This window comes from Pseudorca crassidens, chromosome 13 (genome assembly GCF_039906515.1).
Source record: "Pseudorca crassidens isolate mPseCra1 chromosome 13, mPseCra1.hap1, whole genome shotgun sequence".
Taxonomy (NCBI): domain Eukaryota; kingdom Metazoa; phylum Chordata; class Mammalia; order Artiodactyla; family Delphinidae; genus Pseudorca; species Pseudorca crassidens.
In genome coordinates this window covers 50,762,923-50,788,726 of record NC_090308.1, presented here as the reverse complement: position 1 = coordinate 50,788,726, position 25,804 = coordinate 50,762,923, and the positions used below count along the sequence as shown (strand labels likewise).

At 45.2% G+C, this 25,804-nt stretch overlaps 1 protein-coding gene across 2 annotated transcripts in view; it reads right to left on the bottom strand.

Moving 5' to 3' along the window:
• Positions 1-25,804, bottom strand: part of SCML4 (Scm polycomb group protein like 4) — a 128,459-nt gene that overhangs the window by 17,142 nt on the left and 85,513 nt on the right. Inside the window, exons 4-6 of one of the 2 annotated variants that reach the window (XM_067702426.1) lie at positions 24,621-24,750; positions 22,233-22,433; positions 17,487-17,681 (exon numbers count right to left, since the gene is read on the bottom strand). In XM_067702426.1, coding sequence (XP_067558527.1) covers positions 17,487-17,681; positions 22,233-22,433; positions 24,621-24,750 — 526 coding nt within the window. Of the gene's footprint in view, positions 1-7,736; positions 8,300-17,486; positions 17,682-22,232; positions 22,434-24,620; positions 24,751-25,804 lie in introns of those variants that run through there. The other variant, XM_067702427.1, reaches the window with a different exon arrangement.

Sequence of the window (25,804 nt, the reverse complement as noted above, 5' to 3'; positions counted from 1 at the left end):
TGCAGCTAAAGCAGTGCCTAGAGAAGATTTGTAACTGTAAATACTTATATTTAAAAAGAAGAACATTCTCAAATTAATAACCTAATCTTCCTCATTAAGATACTGGGAGGAAAAGGGCAAACTAAACTTAAAGCAAGCAGAAGGAAGAAAATAATAAAGATTAGAGTGAAAATTAAAGAGAATAGAAAAATAGAGAAAAATCAAAGAAACCAAAAGTTGGCTCTTCGAAAAGATCAACAAAATTGGCAAACTTTTAGCTAGATTGGCTGAGAAAAAAAGAGAGAAGACTCAAATTGCTAGAATCAGAAATGAAAGAGATGACATTAAAACCAATCTCACAGAAATAAAATGGATTATTAAGAAATATTACAAACAATTCTATGCCAATCAGTTAGGTAACTTAGAAGAAATGGACAAACTATCAAAACTGACAAAAAGAAATAGACAATCTGAATAGACCTATAACAATTAAAGAGATTAAATTAGTCATCAAAAAACAAAGAAATCCCAGGCTCGGATGGCTTCATAGGTGAATTCTACCAAGTATTTAAAGAAAAATTAAAACCAATTCTTCACAAATTCTTCCAAAAAGTAAAAAAAAGAGTGCTATGGACTGAATTGTGTCCCCCTCAAATGTTCATATGTTGAAGCCCTAGCCCCCATTGCAACTATATTTGGAGAGAGGGTCCATAAGGAGGAAATAGAGGTTAAGTAAGGTCTTAAGGGTAAGACCTCAACCTGATAGGACTGGTTAAAAAGAAAGTACTGACAAGAAAAGGAAGAGACATGAGAGAGCTCTCTCCCTCTTCACACACATGTACAGAGATGAGGCAACGTGAAGACACAGAAAGTGGCTGTCCACTAGCCAGGAAGAGAAGTAGCACCAGAAACTAACCCTGATGACACCTTGATCTCAGACTTTTAGCCTCTAGAATTGTGAGAAAATAAATTCTGTTGTTAAAGCTACCTAGTATGTGGTATTCTGTTATGGCAGCCAGGCAGACTAATATAAGGAGGGAATACTTCCCAACTCATTCTATGAGAACACTAATACCCTGATACCAAAACTAGACAAAGTCATCACAAGAGAACTACAGATCAATGTCTCATTAATATGGATGCAAAAATTCTCAACAATATACTAGCAAAACAAATCCTTAACATACAAAATGACTTATACATCATGATCAAGTAGGATTTGTTTCAGGAATGCAGGGTTGCTTTAACATCTGAAAATCAATTAATGTAATATGTGATATCGATACAATAAAAAACAAAGATCATGTGATTATCTCAATAGATGCAGAAAAAGCGTTTGAAAAAATCCAACATTGTTTCATGAGAAAAACACTCAACACACTAGGAATAGAAGGGAACTTCCTCAGGCTGAAAAAGGGCATCCATAAAAAAACCTACACTTAACATCGTAGTTAATGGTGAAAGACCGGATGCTTTTCTTCCTAAGATCAGGAACAACACAAAGATGTCTCTATTCTTGCTACTTCTATTCCACATTGTATTGGAGGTTCCAGCCAGGGCAAGTAGGTAAGCATCTAATTTGGGAAGGAAGAAGTAAAACTATCTCTTGTATGTAAAAAATTTTAAGGAATCCAATAACACACTTTTATTAATTGAAATTAATAAATGAATTCAGTAAAGTTACAGGATACAAAATTAATATGCAAATATCAATTGTACTTTTATACATTTGCATTAAACAATGTGAAAATGAAATTGGGGAAAGAATTCAATTTATAATAGTATTAAAAAGAATAAAATACTGAGGAATAAATTTAACAAAAGCAGTATAAAACTTATGCTCTAAAAACTACAAAACATTATTGAAAGAAATTAAAGAAGATCTAAATACTTAATTGGAAAAAATTCCATGTTTATGAATCAGAGGACTTAATATTATTAAGATTATTACCATCTTATACCCTAAATTCATCTATGGATTGAATGCAATTCTTGTCAGAATCTCAGCTGACTTCTTTGTAGAAATCGACAAGCTGATTCTAAAACTCATATGGATTTTCAAGGAACCATAAATAGCCAAAACAACCATGGAAAAAGAAGAATAAAGTAGAGTAGTCACACTTCCCAATTTCAAAATTTACTACAAAGCAATGGTAACAAAGACAGTGTGGTACTGACTTAAGGAGAGACATATAGAACAATGGAATAGAGTTGAGAGTCCAGAAATAAACCTATGTGTCATGTTCAACTGATCTTCAATGAAGGTGCCAAGATCATTCAATAGGAAAAGAATAGTCTTTTCAACAACTGATGCTTGGACAACTGGATATCTGCATGCAAAACAATGAAGTTGGATCCTTACTTCATACCATACACAAAAATTAACTTGAAATGGATCAAAGACCTAAATGTAAGAGCAAAAACTTATAAAACTCTTAGAAGGAAATATAGGGGTAAATCTTTACGACCTTGGGTTTGACAAGGTATTATTAGATTTGACATCAAAGGCATGAGCAACAAAAGAAAAAATAGACATATTGAATTTATCAAAATTTAAAACTTTTGCATTTTGAAAGACACTATCAAGAAAGTGAAAAGAAAACCCACAGAATGTGAGAAATTACTTGCAAATCATACCTCTGATAAAGAATTCATATTCAGAGTATATTAAAAAAACTCTTACAACTCAACAATCAAAAGACAAATAACCCAATTTTAAAATGGGCTTGAATGGACATTTTCCCAAAGAAGATAGACAGATAGCCAATAAGCACATGAAAACTTGTTCTAAATCATTAGTCATTGGGGAATGCAAATCAAAACCACAATGAGGAACCACTTCACACTCACTAGGATGGTTATAATCAAAAAGTCAGATGATAGCAAGTGTTGGTGATACTGTAGAGAAATTGGAACCCTCACACACTGCTGGTGGGAATGTAAAATGATGCAGCCTCTTTGGAAAACAGTCTGGCTCTTCCTCAAATGGTTAAAAATAAATTCACCATACAACCCAGCAATTCTACTCCTAGGTGTGTGTGTATGTATGTGTGTGTATGGATATATATATATGTATATATATGTATGTGTGTATATATATATATATATATATATATATATATATTCCCAAGAGAAATGAAATTTCCACATAAAAATTTATATATGAATGTTTACAGAAACACTATTCATAATAGCCAAAATGTGGAAATAACTCAAAAAACTGTCAACTGATGAATATATAAACAAAACATGGCATATGCATACAATGGAATAATTTCAGGCATAAAAAGGAATGAAGTACTGATCCGTGCTACAGTGTGAATGAGCCTTGAAATGTTATGCTAAGTAAAGAAACTGAGCCACAAAAGACCACATATCAAATGATTCCATTTGTATGAAATGTCCAGGATAGGCAAATCTATAGAGATAAAAGTAAATTACTGGTTGCTTAGGATTTGGAGGTTGGGGGAATCGGGGTTGACTGGGGTGATAGTTGCACATATATTAAAAACCATTGAATAATACACTTTAAATAGGTGAATTGTATGATGTATGAATTATATCTCCATAAAGCTGCTTTTAAAAACTCATTGTGGAGGCCCAGTGTTTGGCTGTAAACACATTTTTGAGAGTGTTGTACAGTCAAATCCAACACTGCTTTGGCCACTTGGACACAGGAAAACTGAGCAGCAAAGGGTAGGCATGCATGCTCTGTGCCTCATGCTTTGTGGCTAATGCAGTGCTGAACGATGTCTTCAGGAACCTGGAACTCTGCACCTTCCCCTAGATGGCCTCTATTGCATCTTCCCTCCTGGTCAGAAGACATCAGCAGGAAGGACCTGGCTATGGAGCTAGATACTAGGCTGCTTCTTGAATGGAGCGAGGAAGAGGAAGACTAACATTTTTTGAGCACCTACTATGGGCCAGCACATTCCAAGCAAGTGAGCAGGAAGCCTGCCATTATATTCCCTTCATTGAAAAGTTTCCATAGTCTGGGATACTAATCCTTTTTGTGTCCCCAGTGTCTGGCATGGTGCTTGGCATTCAGAAGGCTCTCAATAAATATTAAGTAGACATTTGGGCAGTGAGGCTGCTGTTACACAGAAGACGTGTTAAAATTCAGATTATAAAGAACTAAATATAAATTCTTCATGTAGATGCACGGTAAACAATGAAAAAAATCTAAAACATTTATTCTGTTTATTAAATATATTAAATCTAAATTAAATATGCCTATGGAAGTCTGATAGTCTAAGGTAGGGAATGCAGATATTCACCAATCTGCACTACAGCTGGAAAATAGAGATGCAGATGGAACATTGTTCCCCTATGACAACATGTGGAAATGGGGAACAAGGGAATATGGACCTTATTGGTTTAAAAACTACAGACAACCATGGGTGAGATCAAAGGTAATAAAAGCCAGCTTCTGGGCTATGATCCTAATGAATTCATCAGAAAGTAAAACCGACTTGAGAGAGCGTCAAGCAATAGCCCTCTACCCAGCAAAGGATGTGACAGTGATTCCAAAGGCGGCCAGGTGGACAGCCATGGAAACAGATCACTAAGCCCCAGCCGCGGTCCTGCACAGCCTGTAGCTCCCAGGAAGCCTGGGAGTGATTAGCACGTTCAGGTGCACACATCAGGGTGCCATTCAGAATTGACAGATGCATCTGCTCAAACCCGATTAACGCAGCCTTTTCCTCACCTTTATAAATAGGGGTGCTGACACTTACATCATACCTGAGTGTAAAAATGGCTGATACAATGAAGGCCATCATTATTCAACCCCAGGCCTGAAAAGGACCTTCACAGAGCACCCGGCTCAGCATTTCCCCGAGTGTTAAAACGTGTTGCGCTGGCCCACCAGGGGAGGATTCTCGGCGGCACTTAGGTGTATTAGTTTCCTAAGGCTGCAGAAGTTCCCACAGATTTGGTGATTAAAACAACAGAAATATATTCTCTCCCACTTCTGGAGGCTACAGTTCTGAAATCAAGGTGTCGTCAGGGCCATGCTCTCTGCAGGCTCTAGAAGATCCTTTTTTGCCTCTACCTGCTTCTGGTGATAGTCAATGATCCGTGGTGTTCCTTGGCTGCAGACACACCACTCCAATTTCTGCCTCTGTGGTCACATGGCGTTCTCCCTTTTTGTCTGTGTCTGGGTCCAAATTTCCCTCTTATAAGGACATCAGTCGTTGGATTAGCGCCCGTAATCCAGTGTGACCTCAACTTGATTACCTCTGCATAGACCCTATTTCCAAAGACAGTCCCTTTCACAGGTACCTGCGGTTAGGACTTGAACATGTATCTTTTTGGAGGACACAAAAACAGGTGAACGTTATTTTATTACAGTCATATATTTTAGTGCACAGCAATAAAATATAGTTAGCTCATCAAACTATGATTTCACTGATAAGGTATCACTGCTTAAGATGACTAAAGGCTACGGTTAAAAGAAATGAATCCATTTCAAGGAATATCTTGAGTAAACACTTCTATCGGTTTTAGTCAGACACAGCAAAAATTGTGAAGGTGGTAAATTAATGGTGGAATGCCTTGAGCTTGCCCCAACTTCTCTTTTCAGGCAGGGTGTTATTTGGAGCGGAAAATAAATTAAATAACTGAGCCTCTTATTTAAAAGCTTCCCCCAAAGAGATCTTACAATCTCCTCACAGTTAGGTCATTGTGCCACAAACCTCATTGCCTGAAATGTCTTCCTTACACATAACCCCAATTCCTCTTGCTTCAGTTAAAACGATGACTGCTGGGTACCTACCCTTTATACTATTAAAACCATTAAGTCATCCAACATACAGGTAAGATGAATTTAATAAAGTGTGGCTCGTGAATTGTTTGTTACCCAAAACCACTATTTAAAGTTGGTAAAAAACAAAAAGGACCAAATCTCCTTGGAGAGAGAACTACACTTTTCAAGCAGTTTTGTGGCTGACTGGTGAGTGAACACCAGATGGGGCCAGCAGACCTGGGATCATCTGCGGAGAGTGCCCTGCATGGATCCAATTCCCGCACACAGACTTGTGTTAAACCACAGGGCTGACAGATTAAGACGTTCCCAGTCTTTTTTCCTGGATTCTTAGAAAATCCCTTCTCATCTGAAACGAGCTACCTTGTCACCCTGGCACCTCTCATTAAACAAGAGGATCCAGCCCAGCCTCTATTTAAGGCCGTTTCATCGCTGTGCACACCAGCTCAGCAAAGCAGGGTAAACAAGAAGCATTTTATGTGCTTCTCTTCTATAACCCCCTGCCTCTATCCAAGACACTAAGGATGCCACTTATAAATCATTAAATCTTTCCTCCAGAAAAAGGATTAATCTGCTTTCATACGATCACAAGGGCATGCTTAAGTAGAAAGGCACAGGCACAAATGGCACATTCAAAGAAGGCTGCCACGTTTTCAAGGTTTGGTGTCTTAGGAACATTCAAAAGAGGCTGACGTGCCTTTTTCACCATAGCTAATCTGCTTGTGGACTATGGTTTCCCCAGCTGCTCCATATAAAGACTGCCTATTAGGCTAAAAAATACTCTAGAAGACTTCAAACCCACTCAAGCCTCAAAGGATACCCCTTTGCTCCTGAACCTGAACCAGGTCTAAGCCTCCTTGTTTGGAGAACAAAGCTCTAGGGTCTGAGTCAGGAGTGTGTGGACTCCTCCCTCCACCCACACCCCTGCAGAGGCCTGGGGGACGCCCAGCACAGCCCATCCTCCTGCAGTTCTGGAGGGTCAGCTGAGCACCTGGAAAGTGCAGAAACTCCAAAGAGAAGAGGAAGAGGCAGAGGGACGGGAAGGAGAAAGCCAAGAGCCAGAGAGAGAAAGAGAAAGTCCCAAAGCAGCGACAGCGGTCCAGGGAGGAAAGAGGGGCCCCCATAGATGAGACTCCAGACACTGCTGCCGGAGGTTTAGTTCAGGGGGTGTTGGCCCCTTTTCAGGTAGGACACAAGAGCCAACTGCTCACAGTTAAGTGAGCTTGGACTATTTAATTTATTTAAAGAATTTTAAATGGCACTTTACTTGGATTCTTTAACCAAATGAAGCCCTGAAAAGCGACAACACCACCATCTGCAAAATTATTCTCAAGTAATCTCTCTGAGTGCAATAATAACCCTAAATCCCAGAGTCTCAGACACTGTTCTTCCCAGCACTAAACAGTTCTCTCTCTCTCATACACACACACACACTCTCTCACCCTCCACTCCCCTTTCCTCATATCAGTCACAACGTCCCAGCTGAAGGAGCAGCTGCACAGAGTGAACCCTTTCTACAATCAGCTCTGCTACCTTCCCCCAGGCTGAAAGCCATTGCCTCTCTTGGGATTGATTGCCAGCGGGTCTGCCTAGCCCAGCAGGCCACGTGACCCTGCTCAGGCTGACAAGAAGGTCAGACCACTGGACCAGTGTCCAGAGGGCTCCGTGTGTGAGCGCCTTGGCTCTGCTGTTTAAAGAGATAGCGGCACCACGGATCCCTAGCCCTGAACCCCAGATGAGAAAAGGAAGTAACAGAGTCGGCCTGATAACACCGCCACGTGAATAACCGTGGAATAACTATTCCCCCTGCTTAACCAGGTGCCACCACCTAAGGAGCACAGCCAGTGAGTTCAGGAATGCAGGGAAAGAGACCTGCAAGGAGAGAAACAGAAAGAGGAAGGGGGCAGGAGGGAGAAGGGCCAGGAGACACTAGCAGGTCCCAGTAGAGCTGCCCCTCCCCTGCTCAGAGCCGGACCTGGGCTTCACTTCCTACCTTGAGTGGTTGGGTCTCCGCCACCAGGCAGCTGCATGCACGCTTCTCGCCAGCACCGCCGCCAGCGCCCAGCGCGTGCTCAGCTGTGGGCGGCAGGGAGGCCCTCGGCGGGACTCCTCGGTGTCCGAAACAAGCAGATTTCCTCTCTGCCCTCCTGCCGCCTTTCACTGCGGTTCTTGTGGAGGTCTGCAGGTTTCTTTTACTCCGGCTCGGTCCCGCCCCTTGTTCTGGCTCAGATAAGCTCATCACGTTTTCCCTTAGGGCCCCCTGTGGCCTCTTGTCCCAGCCTTCCTGGTTCAAAGGGCACCAGGCCACACCACCTATGAGGCTTAGCCTTTCGTTCTCTTCAATTAAATTTTCCATTAACTTGGTCTCTGGGCAGTATAGATTTTCTCTTCAAGCTCGTCTCTAAGTACAGATCACTCAGCCCTCAGAATCAACCTTATAACTCCTCTTGGGTCCATTTAAGTACATTTACACTTTCCCCCTGACACCTGAACTTCTTTAATCCTTTCCAATGTTGCTGGTTTGCCTGAGACTTTGTCTTTAAGATTTCCTCTTGTGGAAATTTTGCCCAAAGGCAATTTTGCCCAGTGTCAGCCGTTTGAGAATAGTGAATGCCCTTTCAGTCTCCAGAGGAGAGCAGGTTCCCTAACCACCATCCCTGTGGTCTTTTCTTTGCGGCTTTGCCAAGCCTCTACCCCAAGGCTTAAGGGAATGAGTTCCCAGAAGGCGGGGGACGGTGAGAGTGTGGGACCTCCCACGGTCAAGCCCTGTTTCCTCAATAGCCCCCCCCCCTCTTTTTGGTCTTTCATAGAACTCTGGGGAAATTTAAAGTGACCCTTAATCAGGAAAATGTTGGAGTCCCTGGAATAGAGAACACCATATAACTTTTGGTTCTAAACGGACATCCTAATTTTTAGGAAGGCTTTCCCGTATTTCTCAAGTGGATGAAGCAGGCTGCCATGGTGTGAGAAGCTCTGTGGAGAGGCCTATATGGCAAGGAACCAATGGCTTGTGGGAAATGGAATCCTGCCAACAACCATATGAATGAGCTAGGAAGTAGATCCTGCCCTAGTTGAACTCTGGGATGCTTGCAGCCTTGTGAAAGACCCAGAGCCAGGGGACCAAGTTAAGCTGCACCTGAATTCCTGAGCCACAGAAACTGTGAGATAATAAATGTTATTTTAAGCCACTAAGTTTTGGGGTAATTTGTCACACAGCAATAGATAAATAATACAGGTGGGAAAGGGGAATTTGTTTAATTCCTCTTGACTCTGCATATCTAGGTTGGAAGTTGTAACTATTAATTCGGTAGCAGCTAGGATGTATATGCTATAGAATATCTAATTCTCTGTCAGGAAGTTCATGGGATTTTTTTTTTCCCCCAAAATCAAAGGGTTTGCTACTTATGTCTGAGACCCAGAAACTACCAACTAATAGGAGAAAGCTCATGGAGTTTATCTTAGAAGGCTACTGGTTTCCAAAGTTGCTTCAATTCCTCTTGGCATGGTTTGCCAATTTAACCCAGTTCTGATGCATGGTCAGTAGATACTGGTGTGGATAACTTGCAGATATTACCTTAGGACTCACCACAGGGGCTCAGGGTATTAGTCCAGAGGAGCAGCCCAAGGATAGAGTCTCCAATTACAGCTCCTCGGGGCCCTGGAGATTTTGGGATGGCCAAATCTCATATACTTGATCCTTTGTTTCCATCAGTCCTTGTGCTTTCAGTGTTCTGATGTATAAACCAGAGACCTTGGTCACCATCTCCTTGGATCTCCTTACAGACCTTGCCCATTCCCTAACATCTACTCTTCCATCAAGGCAGGAGCCTCTTTGGACAAGCCTGCCAGAAACACAGAGGGCCTTGCGCACCTGCCTCAGCTGTCCCCAGCATCGTCCCCGGTTCAAGAGTGGCTCATGGGGGATTGATGGGTAGGGATGTCACATTAAGGACAGTTTCATTGAACAAAGGGGAAGATTTCCAGTAGATTTCTTTATTTGAAGAGAGACATGGGGGGCAGGGGTAGGGCTGTCTTTCAGAGAATTCCTGAGACCAGCCTTGTAGGAAGGAAAGGTTCATACCGCCTATTTTTTGGCAGCCTCTTTTTCTCCTCCACACTCCCTCCTAGAAGGAGCTCTCCCAAACAGTAGAAAGCCTACTGGGGATCTACCACCATCATCATTCTGTTCCTCAAGTCTTTGGTGTTGGCATCTTTAATCCACAAAATGACTTTATCTGTGATCTTGGCCAAGCGGAGCATTATCTTCATTTCTTTTTGTGTCATTTTAATGTATATACTTTCTATTAAAATATTACCAAATTGGTCACCATGATTCAATAGTAGCCTATTTATCCCATATTTAAAGGACCTTGGGAGGTTCCAACAACTTAATTGGAACATTCATTCATTCATTCATTTAACCAATAATTATTGAATCCTTGTGCTTCCTCAATATCTACAGGATTCAAAAGAGAACCAAATCATTACAGCACAAAGGGATCTAATAAATTACTGAGCATTGTGAAAATCTATTTCAAATTCTACAAAACCCAGTGTTTTCCTTAGAAGTTACATTTTTCCCTTTTAGCTCAACGTTTTTTGTTTTGTTTTGTTTTTTAGCTCAATGTTTTAAAATAGGTACAGATATTATACTTTAATGAATGATATCACTAAAAATATGATAAACAGCTTTTCCTAAATGAACTCATATTGGCACACAGGCAGAGCTAAGATCAGGAATTCTACACTGGCAAACACTCCCTATTCCATGCTGTAAGAGCTCTGGCTGGGCTTCTCCTGGACCTACCTGTCCGAAAATATAGGAAGGCCTTTTGTATTTGCTGCCGAACTTGCGGACGTTCTTCTTTTCATCTTTCCATCAAAACTTTCTGCAAAGATTCTTAAGAACTGAGCTTGACACTGATACTTTGTTCTCCTTCCAAATGACCCCCTTTCCAATGCATGGCTTGAGAACCAGATGGCTCATTTTGTTCACATGGCCCGTGGCTATGACAGGGTGAGCATAGCTCTGCAATATTCTAATCATTGGCCTGCACATGCCTTCCTTCATTTCTTTTTTCCCCCATCATTTCATATATTATTTAAAATACCAGGTCAAACCACACCTAGTGTCGGTGGAGTAGGCCACTTTGTGTGGGTTTTGTAGGGATGAGAAAGTTCTCCTGGTGTCTAGGATGATAGGCTCTGCCTGTCCTGTGGATGTCGTCTAGCAACGATGTAGCTAGGGCACAAAGATAAGGAAGAGACACTCCTTGGGGCCAAGATATTAACCCAGAAGGAGAAAAGATAATTGATGTCCCTGGAGTGCAGTTTCTGCCTAGATTTTGCTAAGTGGGCATTTGTGTTTGTTTTGTTCTTCTACATCTTTGCTAGAAGAAGTGACACAGGGGTACCACAAGCCACTTGTGAACATCCATTTTGTGCGGTCAGGCTTCTGAGCCAGAGAACAGGACACACACACACCCCAGCAAGTGCTGGGTAATGGGGCCCTACTGATAGGCTTGGGAGGAAAAGCAAAGGGCCAGGGAGGAGAAAACCTAGGCTCAGCTTCCACCCTGCTGCCGCCTTTCTGTGTGGCTCTGAACAAGTGACCTCAGCTCTGCAGGTATCACACGTAGAGGGAGCTCAGAAAATGTTTGCCAACTGATCATATGGATATTCCTGTATAATAGAACTCATGCCACTTGATAAGCTCTATTTCCTTTTAGAAATAAACAACCTTTTGGAAAGAGAGATAAGCTCTGGATAGTCATTCTTTGTAGAGCTATTACATTAGACAAATTTGTAGTTTAACAAGGAAGCAGATTTGATTTCTAGATGCTGGGTATGAAGGTTCAACCACAGCAGAACGTACCGTGTGTGTCTGTTACTCCAATAGTTTTCTGGTGCCTGGCTCCAAGACCACCAGCCAAGGAAGAAAACATCAAGTCTCAAGAACAAATGTCCTTTCTCATCTCCCACCCCCACCGTCTGTGTATCAAGAAAAGCTACTCAACAAAAAGTAAACAATTTGTTCCCATCACGTCAAACCTTCAAAAGGCAGGAAGCCAATCACTAAACTAGATCTTGCAAAAGAGTTCAGCTACCACATTTGTGGTTTCCAAAGAAGATCTCCCCAATGCTTGGTGAGCAGACAGTTTGTTCTGTTGTGTCGCATAGAATTCGAAATAGTAAATATTTACTGTGGACTTGTTACATCTCAGGCTCTGCTGGGGACTGCACGTCCCTGCCCTCAAGTCTACCTAGCAGGGAGACGAGGTCTGGACCCAGATTCTAGCAGTATAAGGCAGGGAGGATATGTAAACAAGGGTCTGAGAGAACAGATCCCTAGGGTCTTCTAGGAATTCGGAGAAGCTTAGAGGGCAACAGAGACCCTGCTGCCGGTGGTGGTCAGGCCACACCAGGAAATTTGCCCGTCATCATTCTTTCCTTTCTTTCACTCTCTTCCCCAGCACTGCAAACCTCCTCTTTCTCACCTGGATTTGCACATGTGCCACCGTGCCTGACTACTCTGCCCCCTCACGCCCCTCTCTTCTTCTCCAGCCCACAGACACCTCCACGGGGCACCAGGTCATCCTCAGCAGCAATGCTTTTACAGGTTTGGCACCATCCTAGCACGGAGAGACGTATTTTACTGAAAACCTGAAATAAATTTACCTCTGGGAGCAGGACTCCGTCAGCACACACTTTCTCGTTCAAAGTGTGGTCCCCAACCAGCAGCAGCACGGACATCACCTGGAAGCCTGTTAGAAACCAGACTCTCAGGCCCCCACTCCAGCCCTCCTGAGCCAGAATCCACATTTCATCAAGATGCCTGGGTGGTACCAGGGCATATTAAAGTTTGAGAAGCATCTGGCTAAAGCTTACTTATAATTGAGACCTTTTTTCTCCCCAACATTCAAAGATAAGGTAAAATTTCCCCATGATCATCTCAGGACTTCTGACAGAACCACAAATGTTATCAAATCCATGTTTTTGCTTCCATTCTCCTAAAGCATCCAGGGAACTGCTCTTCTTCTGAAAACATGAACATTTGGCTGTCAGTTAATAGATTCGGAGGAAAATGACTAAAATTCTTGGTCTCAAGCCAAGAACTCTACCTTCCAGACTGAATTCAGGCAGCTGAGTGGGTCTGAAACCTGGTTTTCCCTGAATGCAGGAGAAAGATCATTTGGTGACAGAGTTTATATTTCAAAGGTCTGAGGAAGAGATTTGGAAGAAGCCCTCTCTCTGCTCTAATGTGAGCCCTTCTGTCTCAGTATCCTCATCTTCCCCTTTGGGGGACTCCCTCCCCAGGGCTTCTAGGGCCTCTCACCTCCTGCTGTCCGTGGCCTTCCTCTGCCACCTCCAGCCATCTCTCAGCTTGGAAGGGACCAGAAGCGACATCTTGCTCTTACTCCTCTGGGTTGCCAGAGTTCACCCTAATGGCCCTGACATGTGGACATCTGCACTTGTCACCAGTAATGAGGAGCTCTCTCCATCCAAGCAGCTCCTTCTACTTCTGAATGGCTTTGGCTTTTCAAAGTTCTTTACAATGTCAACCCCACCTGAACCCTGAGGGAGCTGTCTTCTGAGAGTTCCTCCTGGTTATTCAGGTGCCAAGTCCTCTACGTGGGAGAGTATTCCTGAAACCCAGGCTTCTCCAACTTTAAGTGTCTTCAAAACACCTGGGATCTGTTGTGAAGGAGTGAGGGAGGGCCACTGAGCTTTTCCTTTCTCACGTTACTACAGTGCTCCTGACCCGAGTTTGAGTGGCAAGACGTGAGGTTTAATTAAATCTATCTTCAGGGCCACAAAGACCAAATCCACATGACCTGCTGTCATATCCTGGAACAGAAAATTTGTCTTCTGTCTTCTGTCTTCCCCAAATCTGTCTTCTGTCTTCCCCAAATCATCCATTTTTTTATATAGTTCCTTATGTGTCATGGCTTTGCATTTTCTTACTGTCTGATTAACTGTCTTTTGGAAATGTCCTAATGAGTGTTGACAAACCCTCTAACTGTATGGCACCAAACCTGGAACACTCCAGCTTTGACTGAACAACCTTGGGGCAGAGCAGGATCTGGTTCAAATGAGTTCAAGACTGTACAATCTTGTTTAGGAATGATGTGGTCCTACGGATGGATGTGAAGCCTAAAATCAATGAAGACCTCCACCCCTTCGCTTATAAGTACACCTGCCTTTCTTGCCATAATCATGGGAAAGTGGGTAATAAACTAATTCCTCATCCAAGGTAATAATAACTTGATATGTTATCCTTTAAGGGAACTTTGACAAGGCAATCCTAAAGAGGCAATGTCTTAGTCTAAAGGCAAACTCCTTTTTTTTTTTTTTTTTTTTTTTTTTGCGGTACCTGGACCTCTCACTGCTGTGGCCTCTCCCGTTGTGGAGCACAGGCTCCGGACGCGCAGGCTCAGCGGCCATGGCTCACGGTCCCAGCCGCTCCGCGGCATGTGGGATCTTCCCAGACCAGGGCACGAACCCATGTCCCCTGCATCGGCAGGCGGACTCTCAACCACTGCGCCACCAGGGAAGCCCTAAAGGCAAACTCTTTAGTGGTGTCATCCTAGGCTCCATGGCAAACAGGTAGGAGAGGTGTGCGCCAGGGGGCTGCTCAAAGCTTACTGTGCCGTAGCTGCTTCCTCCACCCTCCCTGGGGCCCCAGACACAAGAAACACACAGCGCTTGGTTCTGTAGCACCCAGGGCACGGGGAACAATTTCCACAAGAACTGGAGCAATTCATTTTTTCAAAGCAGCCACAGGCTAGGGAAGGGCTCATGAAGACAACTGGAGTCATTACTCCCAAAGCCAAGCCAACTAGGAAAGAAACCAGCTTGCAGGCGGAAATACCGGCCTCAGCCCAGGGAAGAAGTGAGGCGGCTGCACGACACTTTTCCCAGGAAAAAGACAGGAACTGCACTCAGCATGGTGAGCTTGGAAGGAGAAAGAATAAGGAGGAAACCAAGGCAAAGGTTTCCTCAGTGATCACTTAAGGAAAGCTGAAGGGGGGTTCCTGGGACAGGAAGTTAAAATGAAACTATTTTAGTTTCAGTTTTGCTGAAGCTGCAAGACAATAGTCTCCCCATAGCAGAGAGAAGTGTGGAGCTCTAGCAAAAAGAGGTGGTGGGAAGCCAGTTTTACCTGTGTAGATGACCACCCACATGCAGCCTGCAAAAGAAATTGTAGAGGTTGAAAAGCAGGTTGAATAGAAGATGAACTGTGGAGAGAACTACCCCACGTGATCCAAGAGCTTCAATGTGGCCGTGTGAATAGCTTGATATCTGTCCCTGGAGCTCAACAGACACAATGGATTACTGCTTGATTTCCATGAGAAACCAAAAAGTCTGGCTGCTGTGATGGCAGGACAAAGGAGAGGTGTCTGCTGAGATCAGCCTGCACGCCCTGAGTTTGTTTGGGCAAAGGGTGTTTCTAAGGGACCAGATGCGGGCCATCAGAAGAGAGATCTGAAGTGAGATTATCTTAGATCCTTTCCATAGGACTGTCTGGAGGCACAAGGGGGCCTCAGCAGAAAGAAGTTAGAGATGTACCCACAGATGCCTTGAGGCTGTGGGAAGAACTGTAAGTGACCAGCCAGAGAAGAGTTACCTTTGTCCATGTCAAGGAACGTGCAGATGAGAGATGGTAGGATCACCAAAGGACCCATGCAAGAGCCCACAGGCTGCAGAATCAGCTTGAAACATCTGCCAGAACCAGGGAGGCTGATGCCAGCTCACAGCGGGATTAGTCAAGTAAAAACTCTCCTACCTCTTGCGTCTCCTCCTTCCCTCACTCTGATCAGGAAGGATCGGGAATCATTATTAGCTAGATAAGGAAGGGGCAAAAACATAGGGTTGGGCAGGAGGTGGAGAGAAGCCAACCATGCCCTCCTTTACTGCTGCAGGCAACTGGCCTGAAGCAGGGCTGAGCTGGGAATGGGGAGTAGTTCCATCTTTGAGTGAAATTTAAAGTTGGATGATCACACTGACCTGGACATATTAATCATTTACTAGAGAGTGTTTTGTTATCTGAAAGGAGCCAGAAAAGTCACGAGATTTGCCCTAAATTTCATCCATGGACAGGGAAGAAGTGGTCTCACAGGAGACTTTCATTTAAAGGAGAATGGGAGACATGAATTACGTGGCTTTATGATTATGTCCATGGGTCATTGCTTGTTCAATGTAACAATGACTTTAGGGTGTGCGAAGTGAAATCAGATCATCATCTGCTATTTTCATTGCAAGATTCACTGGAAGATACGTGAGCTTTACAATATGTTTCTGAGTCAACTAAGGTTTACAAGAGAGGCCAGATTCTTGACTGTCAGAACCAGAACATTATACATGAGCAACTCAGCCCATCATTTCACACAGGAAACTGAGGCCCAGAGACATGAGAAGACTTTCCCAAGCTCACACATATAGAGGCATCAAGAAAAACACAGAAGTATATAGCATCTGCTCACACAAACTATATTTAATTAGGTACATTTCTTTGTAAAGGCCAGATTTCTTCCTGTTTCCCAGGTCTCTGAGAGTTTAAAGTAAAACTGTAGACAAGGCTCTTGACAGGATGTGAGAAAAATCTATGCTTAGAATCTAACTTTATCCTTCCCTGATGTCCTCCTAGGCTTAAAACACAGCCACTCCTATTATAAGTATCGTTTTGTTGAATGCTCTAAGCCTGTCTGTGAGCACATACCTGCAAATGTAAGTTTTTCATTATTCATACTGGTTACTCAATACCTCAAAAACTTTCCTAAGCTCACATACATATTTGCCTTATTCCAAGACAGGGTCTCACATGGTGCTTGGAACAGAAAAGATTCAGCAAGTGTTTGCAGAATGACATAATGGTTAGATTCCATTTCACTGTCTATGTGTTCTTTACGTATCAACAACACTGCTTCCAGAGAAAGAAAAAAGGCAACATGCCTGCTCATCCTTGGGAACCTGGAATCTAGAACCTGGACTCATGTTCAACTCCTTGCAAATCCATAACTCAGGGCCGCTAAGTGGGGAAGGAAGGAGCAGCCCATTGGGCAGACAACAGTGTGGCAAGTTTGCCCATGTGGCCTTGCTGCACTTCCACTGGCCACTTCCCTATGCTGAGCTATTCTGGGGCTGGTGATACAAAAGGCATTCAGCCCCTGGGTCACTTTCTATCCCGTGACGAGAGAGAAACACTCTCACTGAAGGACATATGTGATTTATGGGCAGGTCAAATTCCTGCCACGACAGACACTCTGTTACACATTTTATTGACCTGGATAGGAATCTGAGGCCCCCAGACAGGACCAACGTAATCAATTCGTTAGCCCTTGTTTCTTCAGGATTTCTTTGTTCCTTAGGCTAGTAGTCCTTCAATTACTCAACGATGATGAATAAATGCTCAAGAGTCTTAATTAGAAGAGAGGAAAAAAATCACTCATTGCATGTGATGCGGTCTCATTGTCTAAATTCTAATAACATAGGCCTAGAAGCTATAATGTCAGCTCTCAGTAGCTGGAGCCATCTCTTCCCACTGCAGCCTGGGCACGGACCGTCGGGGTGTCCTTGGTCCTGGTCAGCCTTGACTGTTCCCTGGGTGCCCAGAGGAGCAGCCCGTGAGCTTCCAGCAGCAGAGCTCCCAGGAGCCCCCTTAGTGGCAGCCTCACCTGACCCGGGAGGGCGGGGACACCTGGAACCACCTGCAGGCCCAGGAAGACAGACGGGCAAACCCTACCTGACTCCATCCTGTCTTCCTGGCTCTCAGGGGCTTCCTCGGAGGCGCTGGTGCCCCTGGGGAACGGCTGGTGGCTGAAGAGGTCGTCACACAGGAGGCTTCGGCACAGCTTGGCAAGGAAGCGGAGGACGTACCCAATAGTGTTCACCACGGGCAGACTCCGCAGGTGCTGCTTCCCGTCAAAGGATGCGGAGACTGGAAGAGCACAGAGACAGCGACTTAGAGCGGGGCTCTGGAGAAAGCCGTCAGCCCGTCAGCCCTGGGGAAGAGGTTTTGGTTTGTTCAGTTTTGTTTTGTTTTCAACTAAGTTGTATTGGAATTTCACCTGTTTTTACACTAATGTCCTATTTCAGTTCCAGGATCTCATTCAGGAGACCACATCGGGTGTAGCTGTTGTGTGAACTCGGTCTCCTCAGGTCTGTGACTGTTTCACAGTCTTTTCTTGTTTTTCATGATCTTGACAGTCTTGAAAAGTACTGGTCAGGTATTTTGTAAGACGTCCCGCGATCTGGTTTGTCTGATGCTTTTCTTATGATTTTACCGGGGTTACGGGGTTTTGAGGAGGAAGACCACAGAGTCAGTGGGGGGTGGTACATGATAGCCACAGTTCATCACTGGGATGTTAACCTTTATCTCCTGGCCAAGACAGTGTTTGCCACATTTCTCCACTGTATTCTTTTTTTTTTTTTGCGGTACGCGGGCCTCTCACTGTTGTGGCCTCTCCCGTTGCGGAGCACAGGCTCTGGACCTGCAGGCTCAGCGGCCATGGCTCACGGGCCCAGCCGCTCCGCGGCATGTGGGATCTTCCTGGACCGGGACACGAACCCATGTCCCCTGCATCGGCAGGCGGGCTCTCAACCACTGCGCACCAGGGAAGCCCTCCACTGTATTCTTTGTATTCTGTTCCTGGGAAATAAGTCACAAGGTCCTACCCACAGTTAAGGGCAGTGGAGGGATTAAGCTCTACCTCCTGGAGAGGGAAGAGTCTCTATATCATTTGGAATTCTTCTATAAAGGAAGACTTGTCCCATTTCCTCCATTTATTTATTTGTTTATTCATCAATATCAGTGCAGACTCAGTATATTTATTCTGGGGGAATTCCCTGGTGGTCCAGTGGTTGGGACTCAGCCCTCTCACTGCCGAGGGCCTGGGTTCGGTCCCTGGTTGGGGAACTAAGATTCCACAGGCCACATGGTGCGGCCAAAAATAAATAAATAAAAGTTTAAAATATATATATTTATTTTGTGTTGTGGGTTGTCCAATACTATATTATGTATCTTATTGCTAAATTATTCCAGCTTTTGTCTTTGGGATCTTACAGACTGACTCCTGTGTCCCTATGACATACTCTCATCTATGTTAAGCAACTCTAGATAGATAGATCTAGATCAATAGGTAGGTCTAGATAGATATGTCTAGATCTAGACATATAGGTATATTCAAATAAACCTGAGTTCATGCTGAGGTCTCCAGCTCTTAACGCAGCACCACAGTGTTCAGGGTTCATTCAGCCTAAAGGGGAGGAGTCTTTATCAAAGAACAATAATGTCTCCACAGTGACGCTAGATCAAACTCATTTTCTCTAGGGTGACCAGAATTTAGAAGAAACACCTGGTTCTTCCAGCCCAGAGCATGTTTCTTTTTGTAATCCTCCTCACAGCCCTCTGCTGCTGCATGAAGCTCGCACAGCTGCTCCAGGGTGCAGAACACATGAGAAGATCCCCAGCAGGACATTCTGCTCCCACCTGGGCTCTGCCCTCAGCACCAGCACCTGGAAGGCAGCCTGGATTTTTATACTATATCTCTCAAAGGCTAGCACACTGTAAGGGCTGGGGCAGGGCGACCAGAGCGAAAAGACAAACAACAAAAAAACTCCACACCCATTTAAATTAGAAATCAAAACAATCTATTTCTTTTGTGTAGCTTTTTATAGTTTGACAAGAGCTTTCACACCTGTCACCTCATTTAGGCCTTCTGACTGTCCTGTGAGGACAATGGAGAAAAGGTTATGACTCCGTAATATGGATGAGGAAACTGAGGAGAAGGCCTAGAGCGTTTTTTTCCAGCTCATGAGGCCTATAAGTGGCACTTGCCTGTCACTTTAATACTCCAGGTGACTCAGATTAGGAGAGCCAGCAAAGAGCTGCTTAGATGCTCAGTAAGGGGGTCATCCTGGCCACTTGAACACTCTGGAAATTCCCTCTTAGGTGGGCACTGCTGCTTGCCTCCGATACCTTGAAAGAGTAGGTGTGCTGGAAACTGAACCCACAGCAGGAAGGTCTGGGTCATCAGGCCTGTACCATAAATCAGTGTGTATACATTCCCAGAGGTGCCTGGATGGTCACATAGCAGGAAAATTCCACCTCCTGGAAGCAGACATGGAATTTGTGAGATCACGAAATCTACCCCTCTGGGAGAGTGTGACTAAGGCAGAGCGTCCCAACAGGTGTGCTAGGAATGGGTCATGGGTACTGAGATACTACTCCCTCTCAGCCTTTGGGGTGGCCCAAGGCCCAGCCACAGCAGGTTAAATTCCCTTAGCCCATGGTACCAGCACCAGTGTTCACCATTTTCTACATGTTGTGCCATGCGGATGTTTAGAAAGCAGTGCCCTAAGGATCAGGTTCTAGGTGGAGAGTGGGAGAGTCTGACTCTTCCTCCTGAGTCCCTCCCTAAACCACCTTGGGGCTAGCACCACCTTGCTGGGCTGCCACATCACCATCAGAAACGTGGACGCCCACCTTGCCACCTCACAACCTAAGGAGGTGGCATGAGGAGGCCCCTCAGCGCTACTGCATTCTCCATGACCAAGTCCTCAGCTCCAGCCTTCCTGGGAATGCTTCAGCCAAGGGAAACTTGGCAGGGCTCTGCCCGCTCATGCATTGGTGCCAGGCACTGCGAGCCTCCTCCCCAGCACCGAGGCCCCTGAGGCCGCAGAAAAGCCGAGCAGGAGAGCAGGGAGAACGGGGTCAGTGCTCCCAGCTTGGGGGGCAGGGGCCACAAAGGGCTCAGACGGGATTTGCTCAAGAGTGGGGACACACGGTACAGGAGGAGCTTTCTCTTAGCACTGGGTCTGCGTCCTGAGCCCTGCTGTTTAGCAAGGAAACGGACAAGGCCTTCAACCTCAGAGGGCAGTGCAGGGTCAAGAACCTGGCTCTCAGAGAGGACAGCCAAGGAGCTCTCAGAGGCCTGACAGCAGGACTCTCCTCCTGGCCTCTTTGGTGCAGTACTTCTTTGTCCTGTCTCTCCGCACATCTGCTGAAGTCTCTTAAAAGTCACCCTGGGTCAGACACATGCACCCAGACCTTGCCAAGTTCTATTTTAATCAATTACCAGCAAGTCAGACCCAGCTTCCTGCTCACAGGGAGCTCCAGAAGGAGGGCTGAATCAATCAGAGCTGGTAAAGCTGTGTTGGAAAAACCTCCCCATCTGCAAGCCCTCGGGATCAATCTGGAGTTAAATAAAACACTTATGCTTTGGTTTTCCAGGGCGTAGCCACATTAAAGGCCCCTCTCCCCGACCCTTTCTTAGTCAACCAGCAGGGTCACCTGCACTGCCCTGTGGCTGGGGAATTGTATCCCTTTTCCCTGGTGATATGGAGGCTGTGTCTACGATGCTGGGCTAGAGAAGACACCAGGCTCTCCCCCTGGAGTCAAAGCATCTTGCAAAGTCCTGGAGCTCCAGGGCTTAAGGGCAGGTGGTAACAACCACTGTGCATGTGGAGAGCCTCGGGTAAGACAGACAGAGCCACTGAGGGGAAACATTTGAAGGGGGCAGAGCTCCCAATTCTGCCTCAGACTTGTGGTGACAGTTTCCACTCCCTCTGGATGCTGTTGGGTTGGGGTGGAAAATGGAGGACGGTGGTGACAATGGGAGATGGGATTGACCCTGAAGGCTCTCGTTTTAAAAAAAAAAAATGTCCTGTGAGGTGGGGTTTAGACCATGAACTTTCCCCACTTCCCTGCATGGTGTTAAGTGCTATGAATAAGGAATAAAGCAGAGGAAGGGAGAATAAATAGTGACAAGGGCTGATGTGTTAGACATGTGGTCAGGGAAGGGCTTTTTGATAAGGTGGCATTTGAGTAGGAATCTGAAGGAACTCCAGGAGCAAGTCACATGGACAGTTGGGGAAAGAGCATTCCATAAAGAGAGAACAGCAGGTGCAAAGGCCCTGAGGCAGGAGGAGCATGGTTGGAGGACACAGGAATGAAGCCACTGTGGCCAGAGCAGAGTTTGGGACTCAATAGAAGTGGCCAGGAGATCGAGGAAGTTCCCAGGACCAGGTCACATAGGACTTGGAGGCCCTTGTAAGGATGTGGGCTTTTTCTCAGAGTGACATGGGAGCCATTGAGGGTTTGGAGAAAAGGAGGGGCATGATCTGACTTAGATTTTGAAAGAACCAGAATCGTGAAAGGATTCTGGAGATATTTTGAAGTTGATTCTGAAAGGATTCTGGATATATTCTACAGTTAGAACAATAGGATTTATTGATGGGTTGGAAGTGGGAGGTGAAAGAGGCAAGTAAAGGGAGAGGATTCAGATGTCCAGTCTTCTTATCCAGATCTGGAAGTATCTTCTCCTCAAGTCCCAAGAGACACCTTCGGCACACAGGCTCACTTAAGGACCCTGGAGCCCAGAAGATGGGGACAGACCCTGGCCACAGTCCCCCAAGCCTGATTACAGTTATTTTCCTCTTTGGAGACACACCCATGGCCCTCCTCATACGGCCTGCTCCAGGGCTTTACCTGACACCATCTCACCACCGTAGCCCTGCTTGACCAGGGAGAAGACCAGCTTCTGCTGGTGGGCACAGTCGATGCACGCTTGCACAGCCTGCTGCAGGACAGCCGACGGCCTCTCGGGCCCAAAGTGCTCGGGGAGCTGCTGTACCTTCCTCCTCTCCAGGTACGGCCCTGCGTTGGCTTGCTTGTTGATGTAGAGGCAGACTGTGGAAACAGACCCACAAAGCCCTCAGCATCGAAGCACATCAGGCCAGGGGTGGCTCCCGTGCACACTGGGGAGGCCTCAGCCATGTCCCCTTGGCCCTGGTCTTGGGAAAGCAAAGGCCAAAGTGGGACCAGTTCTTCCCAACTTAAGAAGTAAAAGAGGCAATAGACTCAATCACCTCCAGCTGCCAGGGCTTGCTCTCAGAAAGGCCTCCTGGTTGGGAAGAAATAGGCATGTCCTCTCTGATGTACTCAAATCTGAATTGTAGACGATTATGGACAATTGTGGACCATGTATATAAATGTATTTATGTGCTGGGAACATACACAAAATCTTCCCTTCTCCTCCCAGGAAGCTATCAAGCTATATATAATGTTTGCCATTTTTTTTGTTAACCTTCAGTAATTAAAAAAAATCAACATGTTGCTAATTACTCCAAAGACTATATATTCGATGAAATTCTAAAGAGGATTCTACTTACAATCTCAGGGTAATGAACGCTCAGCAGTCCATTTAGGTGAGCCCAACCAATGGTCCCCACACTTTTAAAGTAATATACCCCATTGGTAAAAAAATTTTTGCCACATGCCCTAACATGTGTTTATTTATTTATAGATTATATACATTCTCAACCGTATTAAGGTATTACATACATTTTAAAGATATAACCAAAAAATAGAAAATTTTAAAGGATGAGATAAAAAGAAATATTAATAGTAGGTGTCATATTTTCTTCCACATGTTAATGGCTCCTTTTATGTCTCCCCCTGCCCCCAGCCCAGGTATGAGCATCTTACCCTGGAGGCCACTAGTGCAGAGAAGCGTTAAAGAGGGACTGTAAGAGGAGACCATTAGGACTTTGGAAGGATTAAACAGTAACAACAAAGTTGAAGAAAATTAGTTTTTATTGAGCACCTACTATATTCCGGGCACTGTATATCCTTTATCTTGTTTGATTCTCAAGATAAGCCTGAGAATTAAATATTATTACTTCCTCTACTAAAGAAGAAACTGAGGTTAAAAGTGGTTAGTGGCTGCTCAGAAAGTGTAATTAATGGTGCAATAGGGATTTTAACTAACATCTTTCTGATGTCATGGCCTGTGCTCTTTTCACTCTACCAGGCTTCCTTCTTCAACTAATCCCACATGATTAAGGAAAATCTAATTGCTAAGGGACCTTCATGCCAGGCAGTGTGCTAGGCCCTACAGAGAAAATCTACATAATCCCTGACTTCAGAGAACTTAGGGCCCAGAAGGGGAGACAGACCTACTCAGAGAATTACAGGAAGTGATATGTGACCTTGGCTGCAAGAAACATTAGGGAGATGCTAGGAGAGCCCATCCTGGGAACCTTGGCAGGAAAGTTAGTGAACACTTTCTGGAGGGAGGTACCTGAGCTGAGGTGCAAGGGAGGAATAGGTTGACCCTAGAGGAAAGATCATTCCAGAAGAAGGAAAGAGAATATGCTACGATCCTATGATGGGCCCTAAAAACTAAGAGCAGGGCCTTGTTGGCCATACTACAAAATTTGGTCTTTACCTAACAGCATTAGGGCACTGAGGGATTTAAGTGGGATGGGGCTGCGGATGGTTTGTGATGAGGGGGAACTATGGATGTGTATGTGTATATGTGTGTGTGTGTGTGTGTGTGTGTGTGTGTGTGTGTGAGAGAGAGAGAGAGAGAGGGAGAGAGAGAGAGACACCATCCGACTGCTGTTACTTTTAAGATGGAACTGTTGGTTGGTGGACGCCCCATGAGGGAGACTGGGCCGAGCTCCACCCTGAACTGGACTGGAAGGCACTGGGTGGGATTGAGGGGCATTAAGATCCTTAGGAGATCTGGAAGTACAAACACAGGGATAGAAACTCTTCAAGGTGAGCAGGCTCACTGTTGGTGCAAAGTAGACGCGGCTCTGAAGACAGTCTGGGCCGCCAACCACTCTTTCTAGCCTCCACCCACCCACAGCAACCAGCTGAACCCAAGATGTATTGAAAATCAATTTTAAATAATCCAAGCTGTGAGACACTGAACTCCTGTTCTCAGAGAATTTGGTCATCCTATCTACTGTCCAACTGACACACTGAATCCTTCTTTTGAGCGACCTCAGTGGCAGCTCTCTAGTTCACAAAGTAACTTTAGCTGGAGGGCAGGCCATCCCAGCCTTGGAGTTCATTCGCCTCACCTACCTGTGAGAGCCTGTGGCGCTGCCAAGCTGGGTATGGTGGCTGCATCCTGAGGGATGGAGCTGAGGTCGGGCTCCGGCGTGCTCCGCGGGGGTGAGAGGGCTAAAGGCGTCATGAGAACCCGAGACTTGAGCTGCAAGAGAGAACCCAGGGAGTCAATGAAAATCTGGAGATGCTCTCTGCACTTTCCCAGGATCCTTCCTGGGCTCAGTTAACCACTGCTACTCTGTCATTCTTCCACACCTTTCTATTGTGTAGCTTTGGGGGCTGAACTTCAGATTCAAGTTCATGATCAAGATTCAAGTTTGGGTCACACCTAGAGGTCAGCTCTGCACCCCGTCCTTACAGTGGAGCCACCCAGGAAATGACTGTGTCAGGCAGAGGGTGTGGGACACACAGAGGTGTGAGGAATTGCAGCCTATAAGCCTCCTGAGTGCAGGATGCAGGGTCGGGGACAGTTCCCAGCCTGAGCCCCTGTGCTCCTGAGGTTCCTGCGGACAGCTCTTTCCTGACAGCCACCCAGTGACCAATCCTGAAGCTTTGCTCACTCTGCTGAGTTTTCTGTTCACAAAGATCACTGGGTCCTGCTAGAAGAGACAGCAGGAGCCATTCTTCCAAAAGGTGACATGCTTCTCAGGGTTTATTTCCTGCAGTGGAGACCATCAAAGGCTGATGCTGCTGGTCTATGGACCACACTTTGAGTAGCAAGGGTGTACATTCTGTTGTTAATGTATATGCAATCCCCATCCATATCCTAACTTGATTCCTGGATTTTTAGGATGTAATAATAATAGTAGTCATGGAGAAATAGTATTCCTACTGCTAGTTATCCAACCATTCTACATTCATTCATTCAAGTCATACCAGTGTTTAAGGGGAAAACATTCCAGTGAATGAGAATACCAACTGCAAAGGTCCTGAGGCAGAGCATGCCTGGAGTGTTTGTGCCACATTAAGGTGGCAAGAGTGAGATTGGAGAGGTGGTAAAACCACGGGGCTCTGCAAGACACTGTAAGTTCTTTGACTTTTGCTCTGAGCTCTTCTGAGCAGAGAAACTACAGAATCTAAACTGACATTTTAAACAATCTTTCTTACTGTTGTGTTGAGAAGAGACGAAAGGAGCAAAAGTGAGAGGACCACTAATCTAGAGTAGATGAGCGACGACGGTAGGTTGGATCAGGGTGAGA